The sequence below is a fragment of the Aotus nancymaae genome, unplaced genomic scaffold (genome assembly GCF_030222135.1).
Source record: "Aotus nancymaae isolate 86718 unplaced genomic scaffold, 86718_ANA_hifiasm-v0.15.2.pri h1tg000064l_1, whole genome shotgun sequence".
Classification (NCBI taxonomy): domain Eukaryota; kingdom Metazoa; phylum Chordata; class Mammalia; order Primates; family Aotidae; genus Aotus; species Aotus nancymaae.
The window spans coordinates 22,262,970-22,287,980 of NW_026988479.1; the positions used below are offsets into that span (position 1 = coordinate 22,262,970).

The window sequence follows — 25,011 nt, forward strand, 5'->3', positions numbered from 1 at the left end:
TAATAAATTTTAAATCTTCTGCTCAGATAAAGAAGTAGTAAATTACCTAAGATGTTTGAATTACTTAACATAAATATTTCTAAGGTAAAGGATGGATCACATAATTATTCTGCATGGAAACCAAATAAAACAAATAAAAAGAAAGATGCATATATTGGGGGTAAAGTGTCTAGAAAAAGTACGTATAACCCTGCCTGACAATAGGCATACAGCCTACATGTAATTGATGTATTTTGGAAGAAAGTGTGGAACCATTTCTAATGTTACGTATGTAGAACTCTACCCTAAGTCAGGAGTTTCTTGTCATATGTTGAGGATGATAGAACAGAGTTACTAACACAAAATGAGATATTGAATAACCTGTCTTTGTTTTTATGGGAAAAAATATAGGGAACGTAATATACCAGAAGTAAAAGAAATACAAAGCAGTATCTGATTTATTATATATATGGAATGAACTATAAAACTTCATCAAGAAGTCTTTTTTTGGGAGGATATAAATTATTTGCCCAACCTCTGACTTTCTTTTTCACTGCAATAATGGTGGTTTTTTTTAAACAATAAAAAAAGTTTGGACTTAAATGTGGTATAATTTATCAATCTTTTTCTTTATCGCTAGTCCTTTCTGTGTCCTCCTTAAGAAATTTTTGTCTGGCTGAGTGCAGTGGCTCATGCCTGCAATCCCAGCATTGTGGGAGGCTGAGGCAGGCAGATTACTTGAGGCCAGGAGCTTGAAACAAGCTTAGCCAACATGTTGAAACACTGTCTGTACTAAAAATACAAATATTAGCCAGGCATGATGGCACATGCCTGTAAATCCCAGCTACTTGGGAGACTCAGGCATGAGAATGGCATGAATTCAGGAGGTGGAGGTCACAGTAACCCGATCTTGTGGTGCCACGGCATTCCAGGTTGGGCAACAGATCTAGATGCTGTCTCAAAAAAAAAAAGAAATCTTTTTCTACACCAAGGTGGAGCTATTCTATCCTATTTCCTAAAAGTTTGCTGTTTTAGCTTTCACATTTAGATCTATAGTCCAGGTTCAAGTTTTATTTTTTCTTCATATAGATAAGTAATTAACCCATACCATATGTTGAAGAGCTTATACTTTCCTTACTGAACCACAGAACCACATTTGTTATTAATCAAGTCACCGTGTATGTGTGGGTTTCTTGACTCCGTTCCATTAATTTATTTGTATACTCCTTCATATTTATCACACTGTTTTAATTACTGTAGTTTTATACTGGATTTTCAGTAATTCATCTTTGGATTATGTTGGCTACAGCTGACTCTTTAAAATTTCATATAAATTTCATAATTAGCTTTTCAATTTGTATGTTAAAGCTGCTGGTATTTATATTGAGTCTATAGATTAATTCAGGGATAACTAAGATCTTTTCAAATATCGAACATCTTTTCAAAATATCAAACATCATTTCAAAATATCAAATTTCCAATTCACACATTATATATATATATATATATATGTACATGCATATACATATATATGTGAGTATATACATTCTTATTTACATAGGTATCCCTTAATTTATCTCTTTGGTTTTAGTTTTTAGTGTAGTTTTTAGTGTAGAGGTCTAGCATATTTGCCTTTAGACTGATGCCTAGGTATTTGAGGTTTTTAATAAGATTACAAATGTATTATTTATCAAAATTGTATTTCTTGCTAGTTTGCTGCTTATATGCTAAAATACAATTGGTTATTAATATTGACTTTGTGTTCGATGACCTTGCTAAATTCTCTTATTAATTATACTAGTTGTTCTATAGGCTCTCTTGGATTTTCAATATTTACATTCATGTAATTTACTAATAGTGGCAGGTTTATTTCTTCCCTTTCAATCTCCGTACCTTTTCCTTCCATGCATATTGCACATGCATTGAGAACAATACTGAATAAAAGTAGTGATACTGGACATCTTTGTCTCTTTTTCCCAAGTTCACAAGAAAGATTTTCAATATATCAAGATTTTATACAATATTTGCTGTAGGCTGTTTGTAGATATACTTTATTATAATAAGAAAGTTTCTTCTCTGTCCTAAGTCACTAGAAGTTTTTTAAATCATGAATGAGTATAACATTTTATCAAATACTTTTCTGTTTTACTGAGATCATTTCTATTATGAGTGAAGTAAAGTGATTTGCAAATCTTAAAGCAGTCTTGATTTCCAAAAATAAATGCTAATTGGTCATGTTCTATTATGCTCTTGTGTGTATCACCGGATACAATAAAATAAATGTTTTTATATATTTGTTCTGTATTATTATTCATATATTAATTATGTACATATTTATAAATATGTATTCTATTTTTATATATTCCTACACATATTTTAAGATGTACACAGATGAGTTTGAATGGTAACAAGGATGAGCCAATTGAGAGAAAGGAATCGGTAATATAGTAAAGAGAGGGGATGATTGCCAAGTCAGGTCCTGTATGTAGGTGGTAAGATGAATGTGACTCAGGGCACAGGTGAATAGGCTGGCCTTAGGTGGAAGTGAGGACACTACTTTCATGTGCTAGGAGAAAAAGCAGAGTATTGAAGTCTATATGCATGTGAGCTACTGGGCTTGAAAGAGGGCAGATAGAGTAGTTCTAATGCCATTGCCTGTTTTTTCCCCATGGTGTATGAGGCCATCAACTGAGAATGAGGGGTGGTCAGAGTATAGGAAATTTTGAGATGCTGTGAAGAGCTGTGAAATTAATAGAGAATAAAATAGGATCTTCTAAGTATCCATTTGAGACTTGTAGTTATAATTAAACATGAATCTAGCCTTCAGTTTTGTAGTTTTCTCCTTACATTGCACTTAATAGATTACTACTTCATTTTTGTTGCTGTTTAAAAGCATATTAAGTGAGTTTAAACAGGATTGGGGTTTAATTGAGTGAAGTAGTCTCACTGTGACTAAGTTTGATGAATTGAAAAGCGTAGTTGTAGGAAGGAGACTCAAGAATGAAATTCTTGGGGAAACATAGGAATGGTATATAAGCAATGTCACTCTTCAGGAGAGCTAATATTTTTAAGAATTTACTATTTTTGAGGTGCTGTACTAATATATTACTGCTGGGCTTGTCATGCATAATTTCACGTATCTTCAAATACTAGTTCCTCTAAATAAGTATGCTGATGATGACATGTTCCATTTCTTTCAATAGCCACAAAAACAAAGAGTGATGACAAAACTGGATTCTAACTCCTGAACCCCAAATTCTCTAAGACCCTCAGTTTAACATATATTTTATTTTAATGTTATTATATATATATATCATTACTTTTACAACTCTAAAACCAAACATCTTAAAATTAGCTACAACTGCAAAATCAACTTAAAAATTTCAAAGAGCCATTTAACATGATAAATGAAAATATTTTAGTGAAACAAAAATAATCACTGATACTTTAATATACTCAGGTAAGAGAAAAACTATTATGTTATATTTCTGCTTTCCTGGTAGCGTTTCTTCTGCTGGACATCAGAAATAGAGATGGATAGTAGAACCCCTCAGATACGAGGAGAGATAGGAGAAAAGCAAAACATTCCTGAAGAGGCAATTGGTCTAGTTTGGCTATAAACACTAGACAGAGGAACATTGGGTGCATTAAAAGTAGAGAGCCTAGGATGAAGGCATGAAGGCTGAGTAAGAATCTCTCCACTTGGTAATAATTCTGCAATTCCCCCTCTAACCTGCAATTCTGAACGTGGTGTAGCTTGGTCAATAAGGAAATAAATTGCTTTTCTGGTTGGAGAGGCAGAAGAGTGGACAAAGCACTGTGCCAGCTGAACTTCCTGTCTCTCCACTCTGGAGAAGGGCCAGTCACAATATATGACTCAGCACGCCAGGCACCTCTCCCACGCCAGCCAGGCCTGCCCAGGCACTTGCTGAATCACAAGTGGCCATTTCCAATCCCATCAATGACCCAAACTCTCCAACTTAGACTGGTTTCTCTATAGTCGGTCTATGATCATTATGAAGCACAAAAAGAATTAACTTCTAATATTTTTTTTCTTTCTTGGACACTTGATGAACTTTACAAGGAGGAGTCTGATTTAATTGTTGCTTATCATGTGAGCATGCTGTCTTGGTTTCCCTTTTATATGGAAAGCAAAATGTTGTTATTCCCTTTTGCCTGTATACTGGCTGAATTATTCTCTGAGGTGGCCGTCTCAAGAGATTCTGTAGAAAATAATAATAGCAAAATTTCTCCCTGGAGAAGCTTCATAAATAAAATCTCCAGAGCCAATATACATAAGTCAACAGATTATAAAATATGATTTAAAACTCTGTTCAGAGAAAGGTCAGGGCCTTAGAAAAATCATCAGAATATCAGAAAAAAATAAACTGGAACCTGTTATATGATTTTTTTAAATCACCCATCTTTTCTACTGTGCAAACTGTAGATTTTTGTTTATTTTATTTGAGGCTATAGTTTATGTCTTGAAACACACACGTAAGTATTACTTTCTGTGAGGTTTTTATGACCCCTGCAATCAAACTTGGGTTCTTCTATTCGTTTCTATCACAGTATCCTTCACTTTTCTTGAACAATTCTTGCCACAATTTATAACTACATATTTGTTTGTTAAATATTTGTTTATCTTTTATAGATGATTGGGTTCAGGAAGAGGAAAACCATGTCCTTTTGTTTAGTTCTTTATTCTCAGCACCTTGCACAACATAAATATACAATAAATATTTGTAAAATGGCCATTGAATGAACAAGTGCTTATTATGTACCAAGCTATATGCCAGGGGTTGCCGATGAATAGAAAGGAGCATGGCACAAAATTCTTTGTTCAGTTAGTTAGCAATTCAGGCAAAAAGAGAATGTTAATTGTGACTATACAATATAATGCAATGTAGTCATCTACAACTAGATTTCTGAAGTGTTTTGTTTTGTTTTTAAGAGACAGTCTTGCTCTGTCACCCAGGCTGTAGTGCAGTGATACAACCATAGCTTACTGCAATCTTGAACTCCTGGGCTCAAGGAATCCTCTTGCCTCAGCCTCCTAAGTAGCTGGGACTATGGGTGCATGCCACTATGCTGGCTAATTAAAAAAACAACAACAACAACAACAAAAAAAAAAACTTTTTAAGACTGGATCTCACTACATTGCCCAGGCTGGTCTTGAACTCCTGGCCTCAAGCAATCCTCCTGCCTTCCAAAGTGCTACCTTCTAAAGTGTTGAGATTACAAGCATGAGTCAACTGCTCCAGGTCTGAAGTTTTCTGTAATAGAGAAATATCTGGGTGCCATGGAAGGGCAGAAGGAGAAACATGGAGGAATAACATCTAATTTATATTTGGCAAGCCAGAAAGGACTAACTACAGAAATATAAACTCAGACCAAGAGTCTTTATGTCTTCTGAGACTTACCTACAAGTTTCTTATTGCTAAAGAAGGAATTTTTAATGAACATTTATTTATTTTTTTGAGATGGAGTTTCACTCTTGTTGCCCAGGCTGGAGTGCAATGGCATAATCTCAGCTCACTGCAACCTCTGCCTCTCAGGTTCAAGCAATTCTCCTGCCTCAGCTTCTCAAGTAGCTGGGAGTACGGGGAACTGCCACCACACCCAGCTAATTTTTCTGTATTTTTAGTAAAGATGGAGTTTTGCCCTGTTGGCCAGGCTGGCCTCAAACTCCTGACAGGTAATCCACCTGCCTCAGCCTCCCAAAGTGCTGGGATTACAGGTGTAAGACCCCTGCTCAGCCTGAACATTTATTGTAAGTATCATATGGTAGTTCTCGCAAATCCATCCTGTTCACTGCCCAAAAGATCTACATAAATTATTAGTTGGTCATGTTTATGAATTTTAGATATATGGTTGTTTATTCTAGATAAACACACAAAATACACAAGTGAGTGAGGTCATTTATATTATATGTGTTAAAGAATGCATTCAAGATTCATTTTTTCTTTGAAAAACTTTGTAAGGATACTTATGAGACAGAGAAATAAGTATTTCATAAGTTCCAAAGCTTCTTGGTCTACTGATGAGTTTTTCTGCTGTTAAAAGTCTCTGAAAATTTAACAACATACTTTAGAGAGAGAAAGTGGTAAAATAGGCACTGTCATATATTGCTGGTGGGAATTCAAAATGATATGCACCCTATGGAGTTAAATTTGGCAGCATCGAGCAAAAATTACATATATCTTTGCCCTTTGTTTTGACAATTCTTTGTTTTAGCAAATGCTCTTCCATACATTTATAACAAAGTTACACTGCCCTGAATTCAAAAATACATATGACCAGGTGTGGTGGCTCATGCCTGTAACTGCAACACTTTGAGAAGCAGAGGTGGGATGGCTGCTTGAGGCCAGACTGATCATAGTGAGACCTCATCTCTGCAAAAATTAAAAAAGTTATCCAGGCATGGTGGTGCATGCCTGTAGTCCTAACTACTCAGGAGGCTGAGATGGGAAGATAGGTTGAGCCCTGGAAGTTGAAGCTGCAGGGAACTATGAACATACCACTGCACTCCAGCCTGGGCAACAGAGAGAGACTCCGTCTCAAAAAAAAAATAAAAATAAAGATATATGCATAGAGTTTTTCACTGTTGTACTATCTATAATAGCAAGAAACGCTGGAAACAACCTGAATATTCATCAAGAAGAGACTGAGTAATCATGTAACATACATAAATTGCAGCACTGCACAGTTGAAAAAAGAAATAAGACATATCTCTATCTCCTAGTATGGTCTGCTCTCCAGAATATACTGTTAACTGAAAAAAAAGCACTGTGGCCTCAAATTTATCTATAGATTCTATACAATCCCCATCAAAATCTCAGCTGGCTTCTTTGCAGAAATTAACAAGCTGATCTTGAAATGTGTATAGAAATCCAAGGAACTCAAAATTTAGTAAATTCAAAGACTAGCCAAAACAATCTTGAGAAAGAGCAAAGTTGTAGGGCTCATACTTCCCAAGTTCAAAAGTTATTACAAAGCTACAATAATCAAGACAGGGTGGTCCTAACATAAGGATAAACATGGAACAGAATGGATCACTTAAAAATAAAGCCTCATATTTCTAGTCAATTGACTTTTAACAAGGGTGCCAAGAAAATTCAATGGAGAAGAATTTGTCTTTTCAACAATTGGTGCTGGGACAAGTGTATATCCAAACGTAAAAGAATGAAATTGGATCCCTACCTCACACTAAATACAAAATTAACTCAAAATGGAAAACAGAGGTAAATACAAGAGCTAAATGTATAAAACTCTTAGAAGAAAATATAGAAATAGATGATCAAGACCTTGTAATCACTAACTGCTCCTTAGATATGACTCCAAAATAACAAGAACTAAAAAACGAAAAAAAAAGATAAATTGGACACCAGCAAAATTGAAAACTTTTATGCCTTTTATGCTTCAAAGTCACTATCAAAAAAGTGAAAAATCACCCCCGAAAATGGGGAGAAAATATTTGCACATAATGTATCTATTAGAGGACTTGCATTTAGAATATACAAAGATTTCTTACAGCTCAATAATGAAAAGGGAAAATGTAATTTAAAAATGGTTAAGGACCTGAAGTGGGTAGATCACCTGAGGTAAAGAGTTCAAGACCAGACTGACCAACATGGTGAAACACCGTCTCTACTACATACAAAAAATGAGCTGGGCGTGGTGGCACACACCTGTAGTCCCAGCTACTTGGAAGGCTGAGGCAGGAGAATCTCTTGAATTCTGGAGGTGGAGGTTGCAGTGAGCCGAGATTGTACTATTGCACTCCAGCCTGGGCAACAAGAGCGAAACTCCATCTCAAAATAAAGAAATAAAAAATATGAGTAGACAGTTTTACATAAAAAGACAAACAAATGGCCAGTGAGCACTTGAAAACATGCCCAGCATTACTAAACATTAGAGAAATGCAAATCAAAATCACGAGATACCATTGCACATCTACTACTCTGTTTTTGGTTGTTGTTCTTTTGAGACAGGGTTTTGCTCTGTCTCCCAGGCTGGAGTGCAGTGGTGTGTGATTATGAAAATGGCTCACTGCAGCCTCAACATCCTCTGCTCAAGTGATCCTCCTGCCTCAGATTCCTTTGTAGCTGGGACTACAGACATGTGCCACCACACCTAATTTTTTTCTTTTCCTTTCTTCCTTTCTTCCTTCCTTCCTTCCTTCCCTCCTTCCTTCCCTCCTTCCCTCCTTCCTTCCCTCCTTCCCTCCTTCCTTCCTTCCTGACAGTGTCTCACTACATTGCCCAAACTCCTGGGTTCAAGCAATCTTTCTGTCTTGGCCCCCCAATATGTTGTGATTACAGGTGTGAGCCACAACACTGGGCCAGTACTACTCTTTAAAAACTGAGAAATAACAAGTGTTGGAAAGGATGTAGAGAAATTGGAACTTTTGTACACTGCTGGTGGGAGTGTAAGGGGTACAGCCACTGAAGAAAACAGTTGGATGGTTCTTCAAAAAGTTAAACAGAGTTTCCATTTGATCCAGCAACTCTATTCCTTGGTATTTACTCAAAATAATTAAAATCAGGGACTCAAGTAGATACTTGTATCTACTTGTTCACAGCAGCATTCACAGTAGCCAAAAGGTAGAAACAACCTAACTGTCCATCAACAGATGAATAGATAAACACCACTTAGTATTTGCCTATGGTGGAATATTACTCAGCCTTAGAAAGGAGTAAAGTTCTGATACACACTACAACATGGATGAATCTTGAAAACATATGCCAAATGAAATAATCCAGACACAAAAGGACCAATGTTGTATGATTCCACTTGGATGAGATGCCTAAAATAGACAAATTCATAGAATGAGAAAATAGAATAGAGGTTACCAGAGGCTGGAGAGGAGGAATGAGGAGTTGTTATTAAATGGGTACAGAGTTTCTGTTAGCAATGATGAAAATGTTCTACAAATGGACAGTGGTGGTGACTGTACAACATTCTGAATGTACATAGTGCCACTGAATTGTACCTAAAGTGGTTAAAATGATAAATTGTATGTTATGTATATTTTACCACAATAGAAAAAAAATATAAAAAGTTACCAATAGGGAAGAGGAGGGATTAGAGAAGATATGGATAAAAGCTCGACTTTTGTCAGTATACCTTGTTTTTAGTATTTGACTTTGAAAATATATACATATTTTATATAACTAGAAAACAAAATTAAATCTTAAAAACAACCCCAAAAATGGAAGGTAAAAAAATGAAACCAAATTATCTAAGTATATATACAGTTTGTGGCCTAACCACACAGAAATGAACTATTCCAAGTGACTTTCAAACAGAAAATTACTGTATATCATTAGTAGAATATAATCCAATGACAAAAAAGAACAGCAAAAATATCTCAAACTGTTTTCAGTAATGGCATTGTTGGGGGTAATGTTGATATTGTTATTTTGAAAGTGTTGAGTGTGTACAGTGGGATAGAACCAATAAGTATTTATACTGATATCATTGAGAACCAAGATTTTCACTGAGGGAGAAAGGAGTGACTGATGTAACACTGATGAGGTTAAGAATCCTTGTTATCTCAAATATAAATTGAAAGCATCATTATGAAATGTGTAATGTTTTTATTTTAGTTTACTCTGAATATGCACATATACATTATATCTATAGCTATACATGTATAGCGGCAGATATTTCTGTCATCCAGATTGTCTGAAACAGGAAATATACAAGATCACCAGCAATATGTTTTCATATTCTACAGTTATAAAGCTATCAAAACTTACTAGGGTTATGTCAAAATAACACATGATCTAACATGACTGTGTTCCTACTGCCGAAGAATGGACATTATAAACAGAACATCAATAAGAATAATGACATCAAACCAAGAGTTCATTTGGATATATATATCAAAATGCTCAATATATTTTTATATTTATTAATTGTACACCTCCTGATCAATTGTATACCTTATTAATTGTATACCTCCTGATCAAGCATTTACTTTTCATATATATATATATATATATTTTTTTTTTTCCTTTTTCTTTTTCATTGAGATAGGGTCTTGCTCTGTCACCCAGGCTGGAGTGCAGTGGCATGATCTTGGCTCACTGCAACCTCCACCTCCCGTGTTCAAGAGATTCTCCTGACTCAGCCTCCTGAATAGCTGGGATTACAGACGTGGGCCACCATGCCAAGTTGATATATTTTTATATGTATTGGTTGCTTTGGGAGGATTCTAGGAAATGAACAAATCATTTTGAAAAGTAGTAAATAAAGGAAAGACTTGAGTTTGAGACCAGACTGAGCAACGCAGTAAGACCCCCATCTCTACAAAAATTAAAATATTAGCTGAACATTGTGGCACGCATCCTTAATCTCAGCTACTTGGAAGGCTGAGGTGGGAGGATTGCCTAAGCCCAGGAATTTGAGGCTGCAGTGAACTATGATGGCACCACTGTGGTCTAGTCAGGGTTAAAGATAAGTCTCTAATACAGTCTCTATATTCTGGGGGGAAATGAAGAGTTAAGCATTTGCCCTTCTTATATGAACTGTACTTCAGAGTAACTAAATAATTGTTGAAAGCAAGTTTCTCTGTATAAAAATACTCCAGCTAAAACATCAAGGGGAAATGATAGAATTCAAATATCACAACCCTTAAGGAATTTTCAAATCAAGGTAACAATAATTAATGGCTGATAACAACGAATACAAAATATAGACTTATTAATTGTATACCTCCAGACCAAGTGGATACCACTATCTGTGAAATCATTTTGCCAAAAAAATAATTTAACCTAAACTTGGACAAACCTCTAGATCTAACCACCAATTTTTACAAACTACAAAGAGTTATAGAATGTGTAGACAGACATGACATGAATGCAATCAGCAAAGTCCAGACTGTGGGAATGCTACAGCAAATATTTGGGTTTTTTTTTTTTTAAATTACTAGAAATAAAAGAAGAGTTGGGTCAGGGAAGTTGTAGAATAAAGAAGACTGCCACATACATCAATGGCAGTGGGTGGGCCTTGTTTGAATCTGTAGGAGCAAACATTTGATACAATTTCTTTATTTAAAAAAAAGTTTAGAAAACAATCAGAAAAAATAAAAAAAGACTGAGGATTTCATGACAACTGCTAGCCTAGGTAAGATTAGATGACTGACTCATTTTTGTTGGTTTCTTTCTTGATAAGGTAATATATATTAGATATATTGGAGTAGAAGGAAAATTTTTTTATATTGACTTGGCTTTTTAAATATAAGTGAAAACCAAAATGACTTATAATCCCACCATTTATATAACTGGTTATCTTATTGTCAAAAAATGTTATGCATGTACTAGCATATGTGCATGGTTTTTTTCCTTTTGTGGTTGTGTGTTTATATCCTTTTTAAACATATCCTTTTTATGTACTTAAGCAGCTATATACTATAGTGCATACTATAGTATAAACATTGTTCTTTTCCTTTCTTTACAATATATTTTGAAAATCTTTTCCATAACAGAATATAGATCTGCCTTTTTGTAGCCATTGAAATGCAAAGAAAAAAATAATATAGATCTCATTTTTTTAAATGCTGTATAATCTGTAGCATGAATTTACCATAATTTAGTTGCATGCTCCCTTATTGATAGGCATGTAAATTATGTTAATTTTATATGATATAGTGAGTATCCTTATATGTACATTCTGGCACAGTTTTTCGAACGTGGCCATAATGAAAGTTCTTTGTAATGAAATTGCGGGGCAACACAGGGTGTGGTGGCTTACGTCTGTAGTTTCAGCACTTTGGGAGGCTACTTGAGGATTACTTGAGGCCAGGAGTTTGAGACCAGCCTGGGCAACATAGTGAGACCTCACCTCTATTAAAACTTTTTTTAAAAAGAAAAGACTTGGTATGGTGGTATATAACTGTAGTCCTAGCTACCCAGGAGGCTGAAGTGGGAGGATCATTTGAACCTGGGATGTCAAAGCTGTAGTGAGCTATGATTGTGCCAGTGTACTGGATGACACAGTCAGACCCTGTCTCAAAAAGAAAAGAAAGAAAGAAAGAGAGACAGAGAGAGAGAGAGAGAGAAAGAAAAAGAAAGAAAGAAAGAAAGAAAGAAAGAAAGAAAGAGAGAGAGAAAGAAAGAAAAGAAAAAGAAATTATGGGCCAAAGCCATGTGCTTGTTTAAGGATATTTTTGAATTGTCCTCAAAAGAGGCTTCAACAAATTACCATCCAGGGCATATAAGATACTCGTTTCTCCATATCCTCACCAACAGGCTCTCATCAAGCGTTGGTGGAAATCCTCTCATTCTGATACATTAATAACTAAAAGTCATTACGTACTTGCTTAGGTTGTAAATTGTCTCCCTCTAAACTTACACAGAGAGAATTTAGGGTGTTGTCTCAGCTTGGTTCCAGTGTTATCCAAGCCATTAATCTTTCTTTTACCTTAGATTGTCGCATTATGGTATTTCACTTAAAAAACAGAAACACAACTGGGTATTATTTTTATAGGCTGTTGAAATCTGACTTTTGAAAACCATGGGTTCGCTGTGTTGTTACTCTGATGAATTAGGTGCATAATACTAGTTTTTCAAAATGAATTTCACACTAGATATACCTTGAAAAGTTTTTCCAAATCTATAAGAAGAGCTATAAGAAGAGAAATATGATGGACCATTGCTCCAAAGAAAGGTTTAGAAGTAAATTTCTACTTAATGAATAGGACAGTGTACCCTAACCTCCTCCTTGCCTATTTCTCAGGGACCTCTTCTCGCAAGGGCTAATGCTTCACCTAAGCTGTGAAAAGCCTGCTGTGAGCACTCCCTGTTCAGAGTCAGAAAAACACAAATTAACTGTTCTATTATTTTCAGTTCTAGCACAATGTTCTCTTGCTTTTCCTTGCTCAGAATGGACCCTTGCTGGGGTAGCATCAGAATGAGGATTTGGTGCAACAGTTCTGCAAGAGGAAGTAGGTTCCTCTACTGTCATGGTTTTCAAGCTTTTTTGACTGCAGCCCATAACAAGAAATAATGTTTTTATTATAACCCAGTAGATACAGTCATAGAGACAAACTATATTCATAAAAACAAAAATTTCATAAACATTTAACCTTATGTGTTAATAACATTTATCCTATGTTATTTGATCTGTTTTATTTCTTTTTAAGAAATGCTCATCACAGTCAACCAAAACGATTTCACAACTCCTTAAAGGATTTTGACTCACTACAATTTGAAAAACACTGCATTGTAGAACATTTTAGATCTCTTCCCAATCCTCAGAATCAGATTTATTTCATGATGGCCTCTGTGAGATAGCTTCAAGCATGTGAGTGACTCTTTTTCCTTTTTTTTCTTTACCATTTACTGTGACTCCCAAATAAGTGACTCTTTTGGCTTATTTGGTGACCATGCCAATTTCTAAACATAGAACCTAGAGCATTTACATCAGACCTACCTAAAGCTTGTGTTTTAACCTTGCATCTCTCCTTCCTTTCTTTGATTTATTTATTATTTTTTTCTATTGCTATTTGTTCAACCTGTATTTCAGGCAATATACAGGTATTGCGGCACCAATGGTGAGTGAAATCAAGCATGCATCCAGAGGTATATTGGGAATGAAAGGAGTTAATCCAAAAGCATACAGGAAATATTTTTAAAATTTTATAAATTCTGTGAATAAGTGTATGGCAATGCATGTGACAGGGGAACCGGATTTAATATGGCATGTTGGAAAAGCTTCTGTGAGAAGTGACGCTTGAGCTGAGACTTGAAAGGTGAAAAGATTATAACCAGGCACTTGTTAACATCATGAGTGCAAGCACAGGTCACACCATATCACAAACTTCTAAGGCTGAAGGGGGCATGAATTGCTAGTTGGAGAATGGAAGGAAAAGATCTTCAAGATAAAGCTGGAAAAATAAACAGGGCTAGACCTAATAGGTTTCTGTAGACCATGGAAAGAGGTGGAGGTTTTTTGAGGTTGGATAACATGATAAAACTCACATTTTAAGAATATAACTGCAGAGTAGAGAATGGATTGGAGAGGTCCAAGATTATGCAGACAGAGCTATGAATAGCCTATTGCAATAGTGTGGGTCAGGCATGATGGAGTAGGGTGGAATAGGGTGATGACCTTTTGTTAGTTATCTTCCTTACTGAGCACACTTTGCAATGAATTTCAAATGCACTGGGACCAGGCTTGTTAATCTTGGAGCTGTTGAGTCAGAAATAAATAAACCATGATACCCCACCAAAGAAAGTTGCAGAAATGCAACAGCGAGGCTATGTGATGAATGGTTGAGGTACAGGGAAGCTCTTACTCATTCATTTAAAATAATCAGATGATATGAAGTTGAATATTCTAGATATTGCCCAATTGTGTTATGCTCACATATTTTACTGGGTATAGTTCTGGATAATAAAATATTTATCTTCTTTCCCTCTGAGAATTAAGAATCTGTGATGGAGGGCTTTAGCTCTGATATGCCAAAAGAGAAAGATGATTTTTAAGAGCCAAACTTGCCTCCATGATCTCATTATGGAGATCATGCCTCATTATCTCTATCCCAGCTGCCACTCATCCCAAAATGCCTTGCTTACATCCCGCAATCAATCATTCTTTCTGTTACCTTAGTGGAGAACAGCCTAAGGTGCAGCAGGTTCCAGGCATGATTACAGTTTAACCAGTTCAATATTGTTTACTGAATGGCCTGTAAAATACAGTGAATATTATTTGTGTTGCTGCAGTTGGAAGGTTTATGTATCAAATTGCCTAGATCCAAGGACCTTTTCTCATGCCCAATACACCTATCACAGAGATGACTAGCCAGTCATTGATTGCGACAAAGAGTAATGTCTTCCAAAAGACAATGCCAAGCATATTTTTCTCAGGATTTTACAAAGCACTTTCTGTGTTTTTGTCTAAATTCCTCCAAGAGCTTAATTTCTGACATATTCTGTGTAAATCAGTCTTCAGTGATAAACAAAATTTTATTTATCAAACTATCAGGTGCTATTAGTGTTCATTAGAATGTTACCACCTCAGATTAATACTTCATTGAATTTCTTTTCTTCTTTTGTTTGTAGGTATCCCTTTTCTCTTTTATCACAATGGTAATTATAAAGAAGAAAATATATTAAGTGTATTTCTCCCATCATTGATATTCTACGTTTATTCCTCAGCAAATAATTTGTCACTATGAAGTGATGTGCATCCCTGGGCGATGCTGGCAGGCACTTAATTCTTTGATTCAAATCAAACTTTAAAATGTGATCTCCATGACGTTATGTCTAAAGAAACATGTCAAAGCAGTGTTGACACAGAGAACTTGAGTGTGACTAGAAATCATGGCTGTGCTTTGAGGGAAACAAAATAAATCACAGCGGTAGGAATGCATTTTTACAAGCTGCTGATTGTGTACAGCAGGGACCAATTCTGTTCTGTGTCTCATTATCTCTTCTAATTCCTCAGCCCTATACTCCTTCATGTGTGAAGCCCATGTCTGATCCTGCCTATTCAGTGACTGGGGGTCACTGCAGATTCATGCACAGGCTCCTATGATGGGAATCTGGTCTCTGCCACCTTCCCCAGATTCAAGCTTTCCTCTCATACCTGTTGTTCCAGCAAATCCAAGCTATTCTCTTTTCCCCACTTGCACTAGGTTCCTTCCCATGTCTGTGCTTGCCTGCTTGCTACTTTTCTCTGGTATTTTTCAAATTTTACTTTTGCACCTGGAGAACACTTTGGCACTACCATTTGTCAGTTATTTAACTTTGTGCATTTCCTCATGTGAATGGAAGCATGGGAGCAGCATCATGAGGAAGGACTGGGGTCGCACTTGCAGAATGTGTCACAGCCCACAAATTCACTCAATAGAAACATCAGGAGATATTAGCGTTATTTTCCAGTTAGTACTATTATCACCATTCCTCAAAATTGAGCTCTGGTTTCACCTCTGCTGAGAAGCTTTCCCTTACCTCGCCATCCCAAAGACAGAGTTAATTACTTCCTTGTACTGTAGGCTTACTTCTTTATTGCGCTTCTTATATGTTTTTCTTATCATTAATGTGGGGCATGATTTGTTATAATGTTGCTGGGCAATGACATTGTTAGTATGGAACAATTGGCATGAGAATGATTCAAGGAGTACCCACAACTCATACTTTATGGGCCTCCTGCAAAATGTGGTTAGGATGTGACCATTAGTGATAAATGGATAACTTGGGATCTCTTTATTTCCTGCATTTTATTGCTATGTGAGCAAACAGTTAATGAGTGCTTACTGTATATCAAGCATGACAATAAGTATTATATTTATTGTGTTAATTCTTCTGTATGATTAAATGTGGTAGATATTATTCCCATGTGATACATGAAGAAACAAAAGGTCTGAGATCATAGAGCTAGTGATAGACTACCTACTCCCAAAGTCTACGCTCTTAGCTCAAGAACACTCTGCTCTGATCTGTAGGGTTTCATTTGCCTCTGGGATTCTTTAATGTGTAAATATATTTGATAAGTTTTCTCTTCTAATGCTATTCCAGGTATTCCTTCCAAGATGAGGAAGACATGTTTATGGTGGTAGACCTCCTGTTGGGTGGAGACCTGCGTTATCACCTGCAACAGAATGTCCACTTCAAGGAAGAAACAGTGAAGCTCTTCATCTGTGAGCTGGTCATGGCCCTGGACTACCTGCAGAGCCAGCGCATCATTCACAGGTCAGTCAAGTCCAAGGAGACAGCCATGAACTCAATGCAAGGAAAGAATCTACAACTGGATACAATCATTAAATTCTTGTTGAACATGACATTTAATCCTCATTTAATTCTTCCAACAGTACCCTGAGATAGGTTGATTATCCTCATTTTGCAGATTTTTTAAAAAACTGAACACATAGAGCTTGATTTGCCCAAGGTCATAGTAAACAACGAGATCACAATCAATAAATATTGGTACTATTTTATAACTAAGCTTAGATGTAGAGGAGAAAAAGTGGCCTATAGAAACTTAATACGCATTAAATAAATAATTAAATGGAGGTAGCACATGGAGGGAAAGAAATAGAATGAAAAGAAACGAAGTTCTTTGGGAAGAAAGTTTGAGTCTTTCTAATATTTGCTGTCCTGCAGTGTTTATTAAATGAATCCCCAGTGTGTGTGCTGTAAATGGAGGTAGAAAAAGCAATAGCAATGTCTTCTGCAGTTAGAGCATTTGTACTAAATAAAGACGTACAAATAACATAAGAAGCCATAAAGCTATAGAGATAATAGAAAAAGATAAAGTTTTATAGTAAAGAAATTTGTAGTTTTAGTGATGATTTTATATATAGTATCTCATTTGATCTCTGAAATAATCTGAGGTAAATGATCAGAGCAGATATAATTAGACTAAAATTACATATGAAAAAATAATGGCTTCTCTATATTATCAGCCAGATTTATTTACAAGAATTGTGATCCTAATCAACATCAAAACAACTACTGTTTACTGGTTGATGACTTACTACATGCCAGGCACTGCTAGGTGCTTTATGTGCATTATTTTATTAAATACTCAAAATCCAGCCAAGATTCCACATTTCGTTATAATATTACCATTACACAGATAAAGAAACCATCTCAATTGCCAAGGACAAAAAGCGTAGTCAGAATTTAAACCTAGATCCCTCCGACCTCAAAGTTAGAACTCTATGATACCAACTTGTATTACTTACACATATGAAATATATGCTTTAATTGATTATATATCACTAAATGAAAAATCAGTGCATGTGACTCTGCTGCTGTCATCTCTAATCGTTGGAGAATTTGCTGAGTACAATTATGTCTCAATTAGTAAAAAGTTGACCAGATAAAATATTTTACCACCACCAGTTGACATTTACCTGTAATTAATTTTTTTAAAACCTTTATTCATATATTTTTTATAGAAATGGGGTTTCACCATGTTGCCCAGGCTGGTCTCCAACTTTTGGCCCCAAGTGGTCCTCCTGCCTCAACCTCCCAAAATGCTGGGATTACAGGAGCGAGCCACTGTACTCAGCCTATAATTTATCTTGATGAGTACAGAGCCTATGGATGAGGGTGAAGCATCACAATTTCTCTGTGCAGGTACCACAGACCAGTTCTTTAATATATTTTTAGTTTTTTGGCCGTGGCCCTACACATTAAATGGTTATTATTTAATGTTCCTTCTTTGGAAGGGCCTGTTTGTATTGGAAATGTGCTCTTCAGGCACCAGATAAATGGAAAGCAGACCAGTTAATCATGTGGGATCTCGGGAATGAATTTGCACACCTAGTGTTTTGCCAATAACTAGAAATCCTGTTCTCAAGCACTTTTCCCAATCTGGTTTTCCGGTCCCTCAAAACTCTGAGGAGAGACTCTTCATACCTGTAGTCTACGGAGTCCCTCTCAAAACTCTCATACTCATTCATTTGCCCCAAAATTGCCAACCACAGCCTATCTTGGTTGTGACATCACAGGTATCAGAAAGGAGGCAGTGGCCATGAGAAACCAATATGGCCTGAGCCTTTTTATTCTCTCTCCTTTTCCTGTTTGAAATTGGGTTCTGTTCCTTCTTTCTTTAGGCTTCATGTTCTTGGCCATCAAAAGACTAATTCTCCGAGCATTTTCACCATGTGTTTAGAACTGTGTTTCAAGAGGAATTCAGCAGGGAAAAACAACAACAAAAATTTTGATATGATTTTTCCCCAAGGAGCTTACTAACACCAAATACTGTTTTTCTGTTCTTTCTCTCCCTTTTGTTCCCATCATCATTTTGCCACTTAAATAATAAAACAAGGATTAACTTTCTAGTTTTTTTTCTTTTGCTCTTCAGTCACACACCCACAGTTATTACTTACTGCCTGTCCTCAGAAGCCTTTTTGTACTGAAATGTCTCTTCACCATGGTAAATGAATGGAAGGCAAACATGATGACATTTTGAGTGCAGTGTTAAATTGAGGTGGCATCCTTCTGGCATCAAAAACTATTCAAGTGCATTTCTGTGGCCTATATGTACCTCTCCCCCTACCTCCCAGGTGTTATATTTTACAGGCTGTAATAGCCTTTTGTACCTTTCCTGAGAAGATGTGACATTTTAACTATTTCTATTTTTTTTTTTTTTTTTTTGAGACGGAGTTTCGCTCTTGTTACCCAGGCTGGAGTGCAATGGCGCGACCTCGGCTCACCGCAACCTCCGCCTCCTGGGTTCAGGCAATTCTCCTGCCTCAGCCTCCCAAGTAGCTGGGATTACAGGCCTGCGCCACCACGCCCAGCTAATTTTTTGTATTTTTAGTAGAGACGGGGTTTCACCATGTTGACCAGGATGGTCTCGATCTCTTGACCTCGTGATCCACCTGCCTCAGCCTCCCAAAGTGCTGGGATTACAGGCTTGAGCATTTTAACTATTTCTTAATTATTTCTTAATTCATTTCTGTCTCCTTTGCAAAATGGTGCACTCCACGTGTTTTGCTTTTTATTGTATAACTAGTATGTGAAACAAATATGATCCACATGAATGACTGACTGACCAGAAGCTCGGGCTTACAAATAAGAAAGATTGAAATATAGGACATTAAAGCCAAAGGTCTCAGACCTACTTGTACCTTGGTCTTTACATTAGAGTAATCATGTAATTTATCATCCAAACCAGGATACTGTAAGAGCTAAAGGGGATGCCATTAGTATTAATAACTGTGCTGGGGAGAGTCAAAAGCCATATATAATCTGGGCAATTGAGGACCTATGTCAACATAATTAAGGCTTTTCAAGGCAGCGTTTTTTGTTTTTTATTTTTTGTAGAGACAGGGTCTCCCTATGTTGCCCAGACTGGCCTTGAACTCTTGGGCTCAAGAATCCTCCTGGCTCAGCCTCCCAAAGTTCTAGAATTACAGACCTGACCATCATGCCCAGCTTCAAATAGACATTTTAATTCTAACAGTGTTCTGATAACCTGTTATCAGTGTTTCTGCTCTCAGAATACCAGGTATCAATTTGAAATGGCGTCAAATAGCTTTTTTTAAAATGTACATGGTAAAAGAAGCAGTGATTTCTTTGTCTAAGGAATTTAAATGATAATAACTGTGGCAATCTGAGACTAGGGCTCCTGGGCCAGAGAATGCAAAAAGCAATATAGAAGAGATATAGGCTTCTGAATACTGTAATTCTTTTTTTAAATCTCCTTCTTCAAAAGAATCAGCATGATTCATGCTGTATTTGACTTCAAGATAACAAAACACCTTTTTGTTACTTAGAAAGAAGATTGGATTGTAAAACACATGCTGAGTTCCTAGAAATTAAAAGCAAGAATGAATAAAAGAATCAATGAAAATGTAGTAGATCTCCCAGACAAGGAGAGCCCATCTCCATAAAACTGAAGACATAAAATATGTGACTTCCTACTTTTAGATTAAAATCTACATTTTGCCTTTGGATATGGTAGAAGATTCAAAATTACCCATAAACAGTCAGCAATACTTGGAAGCAGGAGCAGCAGTAGGCTGCTGTTTACTGAGGGCTTCCTGGGTACCAGGCACTCCGCTAAGCACTTGTGAATTATTTTGCTTAGTCTTCCCTCAGCTGCAGGAGGTTGATGGTGCTTTGTCCCCATTTCACCATTGATGAAACTGGTTCTGAAAAATTACTTGCCTAAGGTTGCATGGCTAGTAAGTAGGGGAAGCATCATGTTAAGGAAATGCAGAGTTCTTCACCACTCTCCAGCCTGCAGATGCTCAGCATAGCTGCAGCTCTGAAGGGAGTATGGGACATGTATGTGTGACCACCTGCCTCAGGCACCCACAGACAGAAGTGGTACCTGTAGAACGGACAGACAGAGAACAGCCTAAAACTAGAAGCTAAATTGTGTAACAGACAAGCACTTGAGAAGATGGTTTGGAGTAACAAAACAAGTTTCATGAGAGCTCTGAGGGTGTAAAGGGGACTTTTTTTTTTTTTTTTTTTTTTTTTTGAGGCGGAGTTTCGCTCGTTACCCAGGCTGGAGTGCAATGGCGCGATCTCGGCTCGGCGCGATCTCGGCTCACCGCAACCTCCGCCTCCTGGGTTCAGGCAATTCTCTTACCTCAGCCTCCTGAGTAGCTGGGATTACAGGCACGCGCCACCGTGCCCAGCTAATTTTTTGTATTAGTAGAGACGGGGTTTCACCATGTTGACCAGGATGGTCTTGATCTCTTGACCTCGTGATCCACCCGCCTCGGCCTCCCAAAGTGCTGGGATTACAGGCTTGAGCCACCGCGCCCGGCCGTAAAGGGGACTTTTAACAGTCAAAGCACACAGCAAGTCTAGTCTAGCAAGAAGAGCTAAGTGGATGAAAGTTCTTACTTGTTTCCCTGTGTTAACATAGAAGGGGCTCTTTTTTTAAATTCTGTTTTCACTTCAGCTTTTCTGCCAAAAATGTGTAGTGTAGTGATGTTTTAAAAAACACCATAGGATCTGTTTCTACCATAAATCTCCATTAAGACATACGTGGAGTTTTGCTTTATTTTGTGGATGTTTAACAATCCGTGGACTTGAACTTTGGTAGTTTCCCAAATATATAGAATATTCAGCTAGTTCTCTTCAATTTCAGAATCTTTCTTTGCTACAGTTGTTAAAGACACAGGGTTGTATAATAACCATTAAGTGTGAATTGTGCTATTAGACAACTTTCTTGTTAGTCAAGATGTCAAACTTTTTGTGTAAGTTCAGCTTGAAAATCAGCATTAGTTTCCAAAGTATGGCCAATTTGAAGTATAATACTCTCCTTTGCTTACTTGAAATCTGCAAATAAATGCTTTAAAATATGGACCAAGTGATTATTTGCTTTTATTTTAAAATAAGAAAAACAAAACTCATTAGCGTCTCTTCTGTGGGAGTAGTACTATTCTATTTGTTGATTGCCGAAGTCTTTTCGAAAAATAATCTGATGGAAAGTAATCATTTAATATAATAATCCAAAGACAAATTTCTGTTTACTCCCTTGTTAGATCTTAAAGAAGTCTCAATTATGCATTTAAGCTAATGAGATGAATTGTATAGGACAATTAAATAGTAAGTCATCTTTGATCAAAGTGCCATTTGAGTGGATGGTTGATTGTTTTTCTCTCTTTCTGAGAATTAACCCCCACTATAATGAAGTTATAACTCACTGTTTTCTATACTTTCATAGGAAGGAGATAAAAATCTAACTAGGGCAATTTGTGTAAGTAATTGCAGTACAACAGAGAGATTTGCAAGTATTTCCCATTAAGTACTAAAATGTTGAAGAGAAATAAAAGAAAATTTATGGCTGTCTAGAAAAACACGGGATAGTATTTTTATTTATCACCTTTGCCTTCTTTGCCGTACTCACTGGAGCTAATAACTGATTCCAGATTCATCTTGATGACTGTATAAGATGCAAATAGAAATTATTTCTCACACATCACCTCTTGGGCTACAGTAGCTGCTTATGAGAAGTTCCTATCATTCTTCTAGAAATCAGTGTCTTGCCGGTGAAGAAAAAAAATCTTAAGAATAATGCTTCTAGTCCAAATATTTATGCAAAAATCATTTACTGGTCATCTATTTGCCAGTGATCTGAGTGCCAGTCTCCCATGGTAAACAGGATAATCCACTCTGTCATATGAAGTTGTTAATATCATAGTGTGAAAAGTAGTTGAGTAAACACGTCAACATTAACATCAAAAGGTTTTTAAATTTTGTGGCATATGCCATAAAGAATAAAAGCACACACAGGTGCACATGTGCACGTGTGCACACACACATACACACGCTTAGTTGCACCCTCCCAGTGCTCACGGTTATACCTCTAATTGTAGCCTCTGGACCATGATGTGGAACAAATTCCCAAACTCAGTGACCGGAAAGAACATACCTTTATTAGCTCGCAGTTCCTTGGGGTCAGGTGTCTGGGCACAGTCTAGTTGGGTTCTCGTCACAGCTGCCATTAAGGTGTCAGCCCAAACTGGGTTCTCTTCTGGAGGCTTAACTGGGCAAGAATCCACTTCCAAGCTCAGTCAGAATGTTGGCAGGAGGTATTTCCTTGTCACCGTAGGAATCATGGTGGCTAGTTTCTTCAAATTTAACAAGTAGAACAATACTGTAAAGTGAATTGGCTACCAAGACAACAGAGTACATATACTTGAATAATGATATATAACATTTTAACATAACTCAGTCACAGAAATGAGACCATCCACCATCACATCTGCCATGTAATGTCTGTCAGTTAGAAACAAATTATGGAACCAGCCCATGCTGAGTGGCTGTAAATTATGCAAGGGTGTGAACACCAAAAGCTGGGAATTCTGGGGGTCACCATACAGTCTGCTCACCACATTTCCTCTAAAGAAGTTGTATTGCATCACAGTTTAATACCAATTTCTTCTATGACCTTAAATAAAGTCCTGAACTTCACTGTTAAGGAAGAAGTGAAGAGGTTTTACCAAGTGATCAGAAATGATTCTTTCTAAGACTCTAGGATGATATCCTCTCTGCCCTGGTAGGCTGCTCTTCAAAGTATGATCTCCTCATTGTCCCTCTGCCCTACCACACACCTGTTTCCCCTCCAAGAAGGCTGCCTGACTGTAATGACCTGTCTAGAGAGCCTCCGATACTGACTTGTGATAAATGGCTATTAGCACATTTACCAATCAAGGTCTTGCTTGTGATTCAGCTGTGGGCCAAAATTACGTTTGTTTTAACTGAGGTCTTTAGTTTATTTCAGGCAGAGATCTGGGCTGGAATGTCACCTTTGTGTTTGATTCTCACACACTATGCTACCTTAGCAGTCACATTTTATTTTCTTGAGATGATAATTTATCGGAAAAAATAAGAACTTTCTGCAGCTAGTCATTTTAGTCAATGATTATTGAGTGACAGGTGAGCTCCTAATAAATAAATTTGCCAACACGGTGGCACCTCCACTTTCTGAATCATGTGGGAATGAGTCATCTGGAGAGATGTTTTTTAAATTCCTGGAAGTGTTTATTTCTTTCAGCTCATTAGCGTTTTATAACTATTTAATTTATACTACAAAGTAACTGTGTCACTTTCTTAATGACTTATCAGGAGCTATCATTTATTGCTTATACCAAGAACTGGGTATTGTGCTAATTGGCTAGTTGTACAGACTGCCTAACTTCATAATCAACAATGCTCTGAGAGGATTAAGAAACTTGCCAATATACAGTCAGTATCTGGGGATCAGATTCAAATGTAGGATTACCTGCTTCAAAGGCCCTGTTCTAAATATAGGCTCCCTTACTTTCACTCTTGACCCTCAAGATCAGATGAGCTATTCAGTGCTATGTATCCAATAGCATAAAACTTCAGTTTAGGTACGTATTTTAGTTGGTAGGTGTTATGCGTTAAACCGTGCTCCCTCAAAAAGATTTGTTGAAGTCCTGACCTCCAGCGCCTCAGATGTGATCTTTTTTTGGAAAGAGGGGTTTTACAGAGATAATCAAGTTAGAATGAGGCCTTTGTGGGGCCCTAATCCAGTATGACTGATGTCTTTATGAAAAGAGAAACTTTGGATACAGAGAAGCGTATATAAAGTGAAGATGATGTGGATATAGAGGGGCACAGGGAGGATGACATGTGAAGATGGAGGATTGGTGTGATGGATCCATCAGCTAAGGAATGCCAAAGATTGCCAGCAAACCTACAGAAGCTGGAAGATGCCCAGTAAGGAGCCTCCCTGATGGGTTTTAGAGGGAGCATGGGCCCTGCTGGCATCTTGATTTTGGACTTTTTACCTTCAGAACTGGAAAATGAATTTCTGTGTTCTTCAAGCCACTGTTTGTGGTACTTTGTGACAGCAGCTCTAACAAATTAATGCAGTAAATATGTTATTATTGTTTTATTTGCTGCTAATATTTTAATCTTTGCTTTTCCAGTAGGTGCTACTCAGAGCACCTCTGTCCTCACTCCTAACATGCTGCTTACAATACATTACGGGATAGAAGACCAAGTGACAAAACTTGTTAGAATTCTTTGTAAAATTAAAGTAACCCGAGAGAATATTCCGAAAGTCAAGTCCATT

The 25,011-nt window shown here is 36.9% G+C and overlaps 1 protein-coding gene across 2 annotated transcripts in view; it reads left to right on the forward strand.

Moving 5' to 3' along the window:
• STK32A (serine/threonine kinase 32A) overlaps positions 1-25,011 on the forward strand; it is a 151,658-nt gene that overhangs the window by 66,070 nt on the left and 60,577 nt on the right. For both annotated transcript variants that reach the window (XM_012456631.2, XM_012456550.3), the window contains exon 5: positions 16,509-16,682. In XM_012456631.2, coding sequence (XP_012312054.2) covers positions 16,509-16,682 — 174 coding nt within the window. The remainder of the gene's footprint in view (positions 1-16,508; positions 16,683-25,011) is intronic.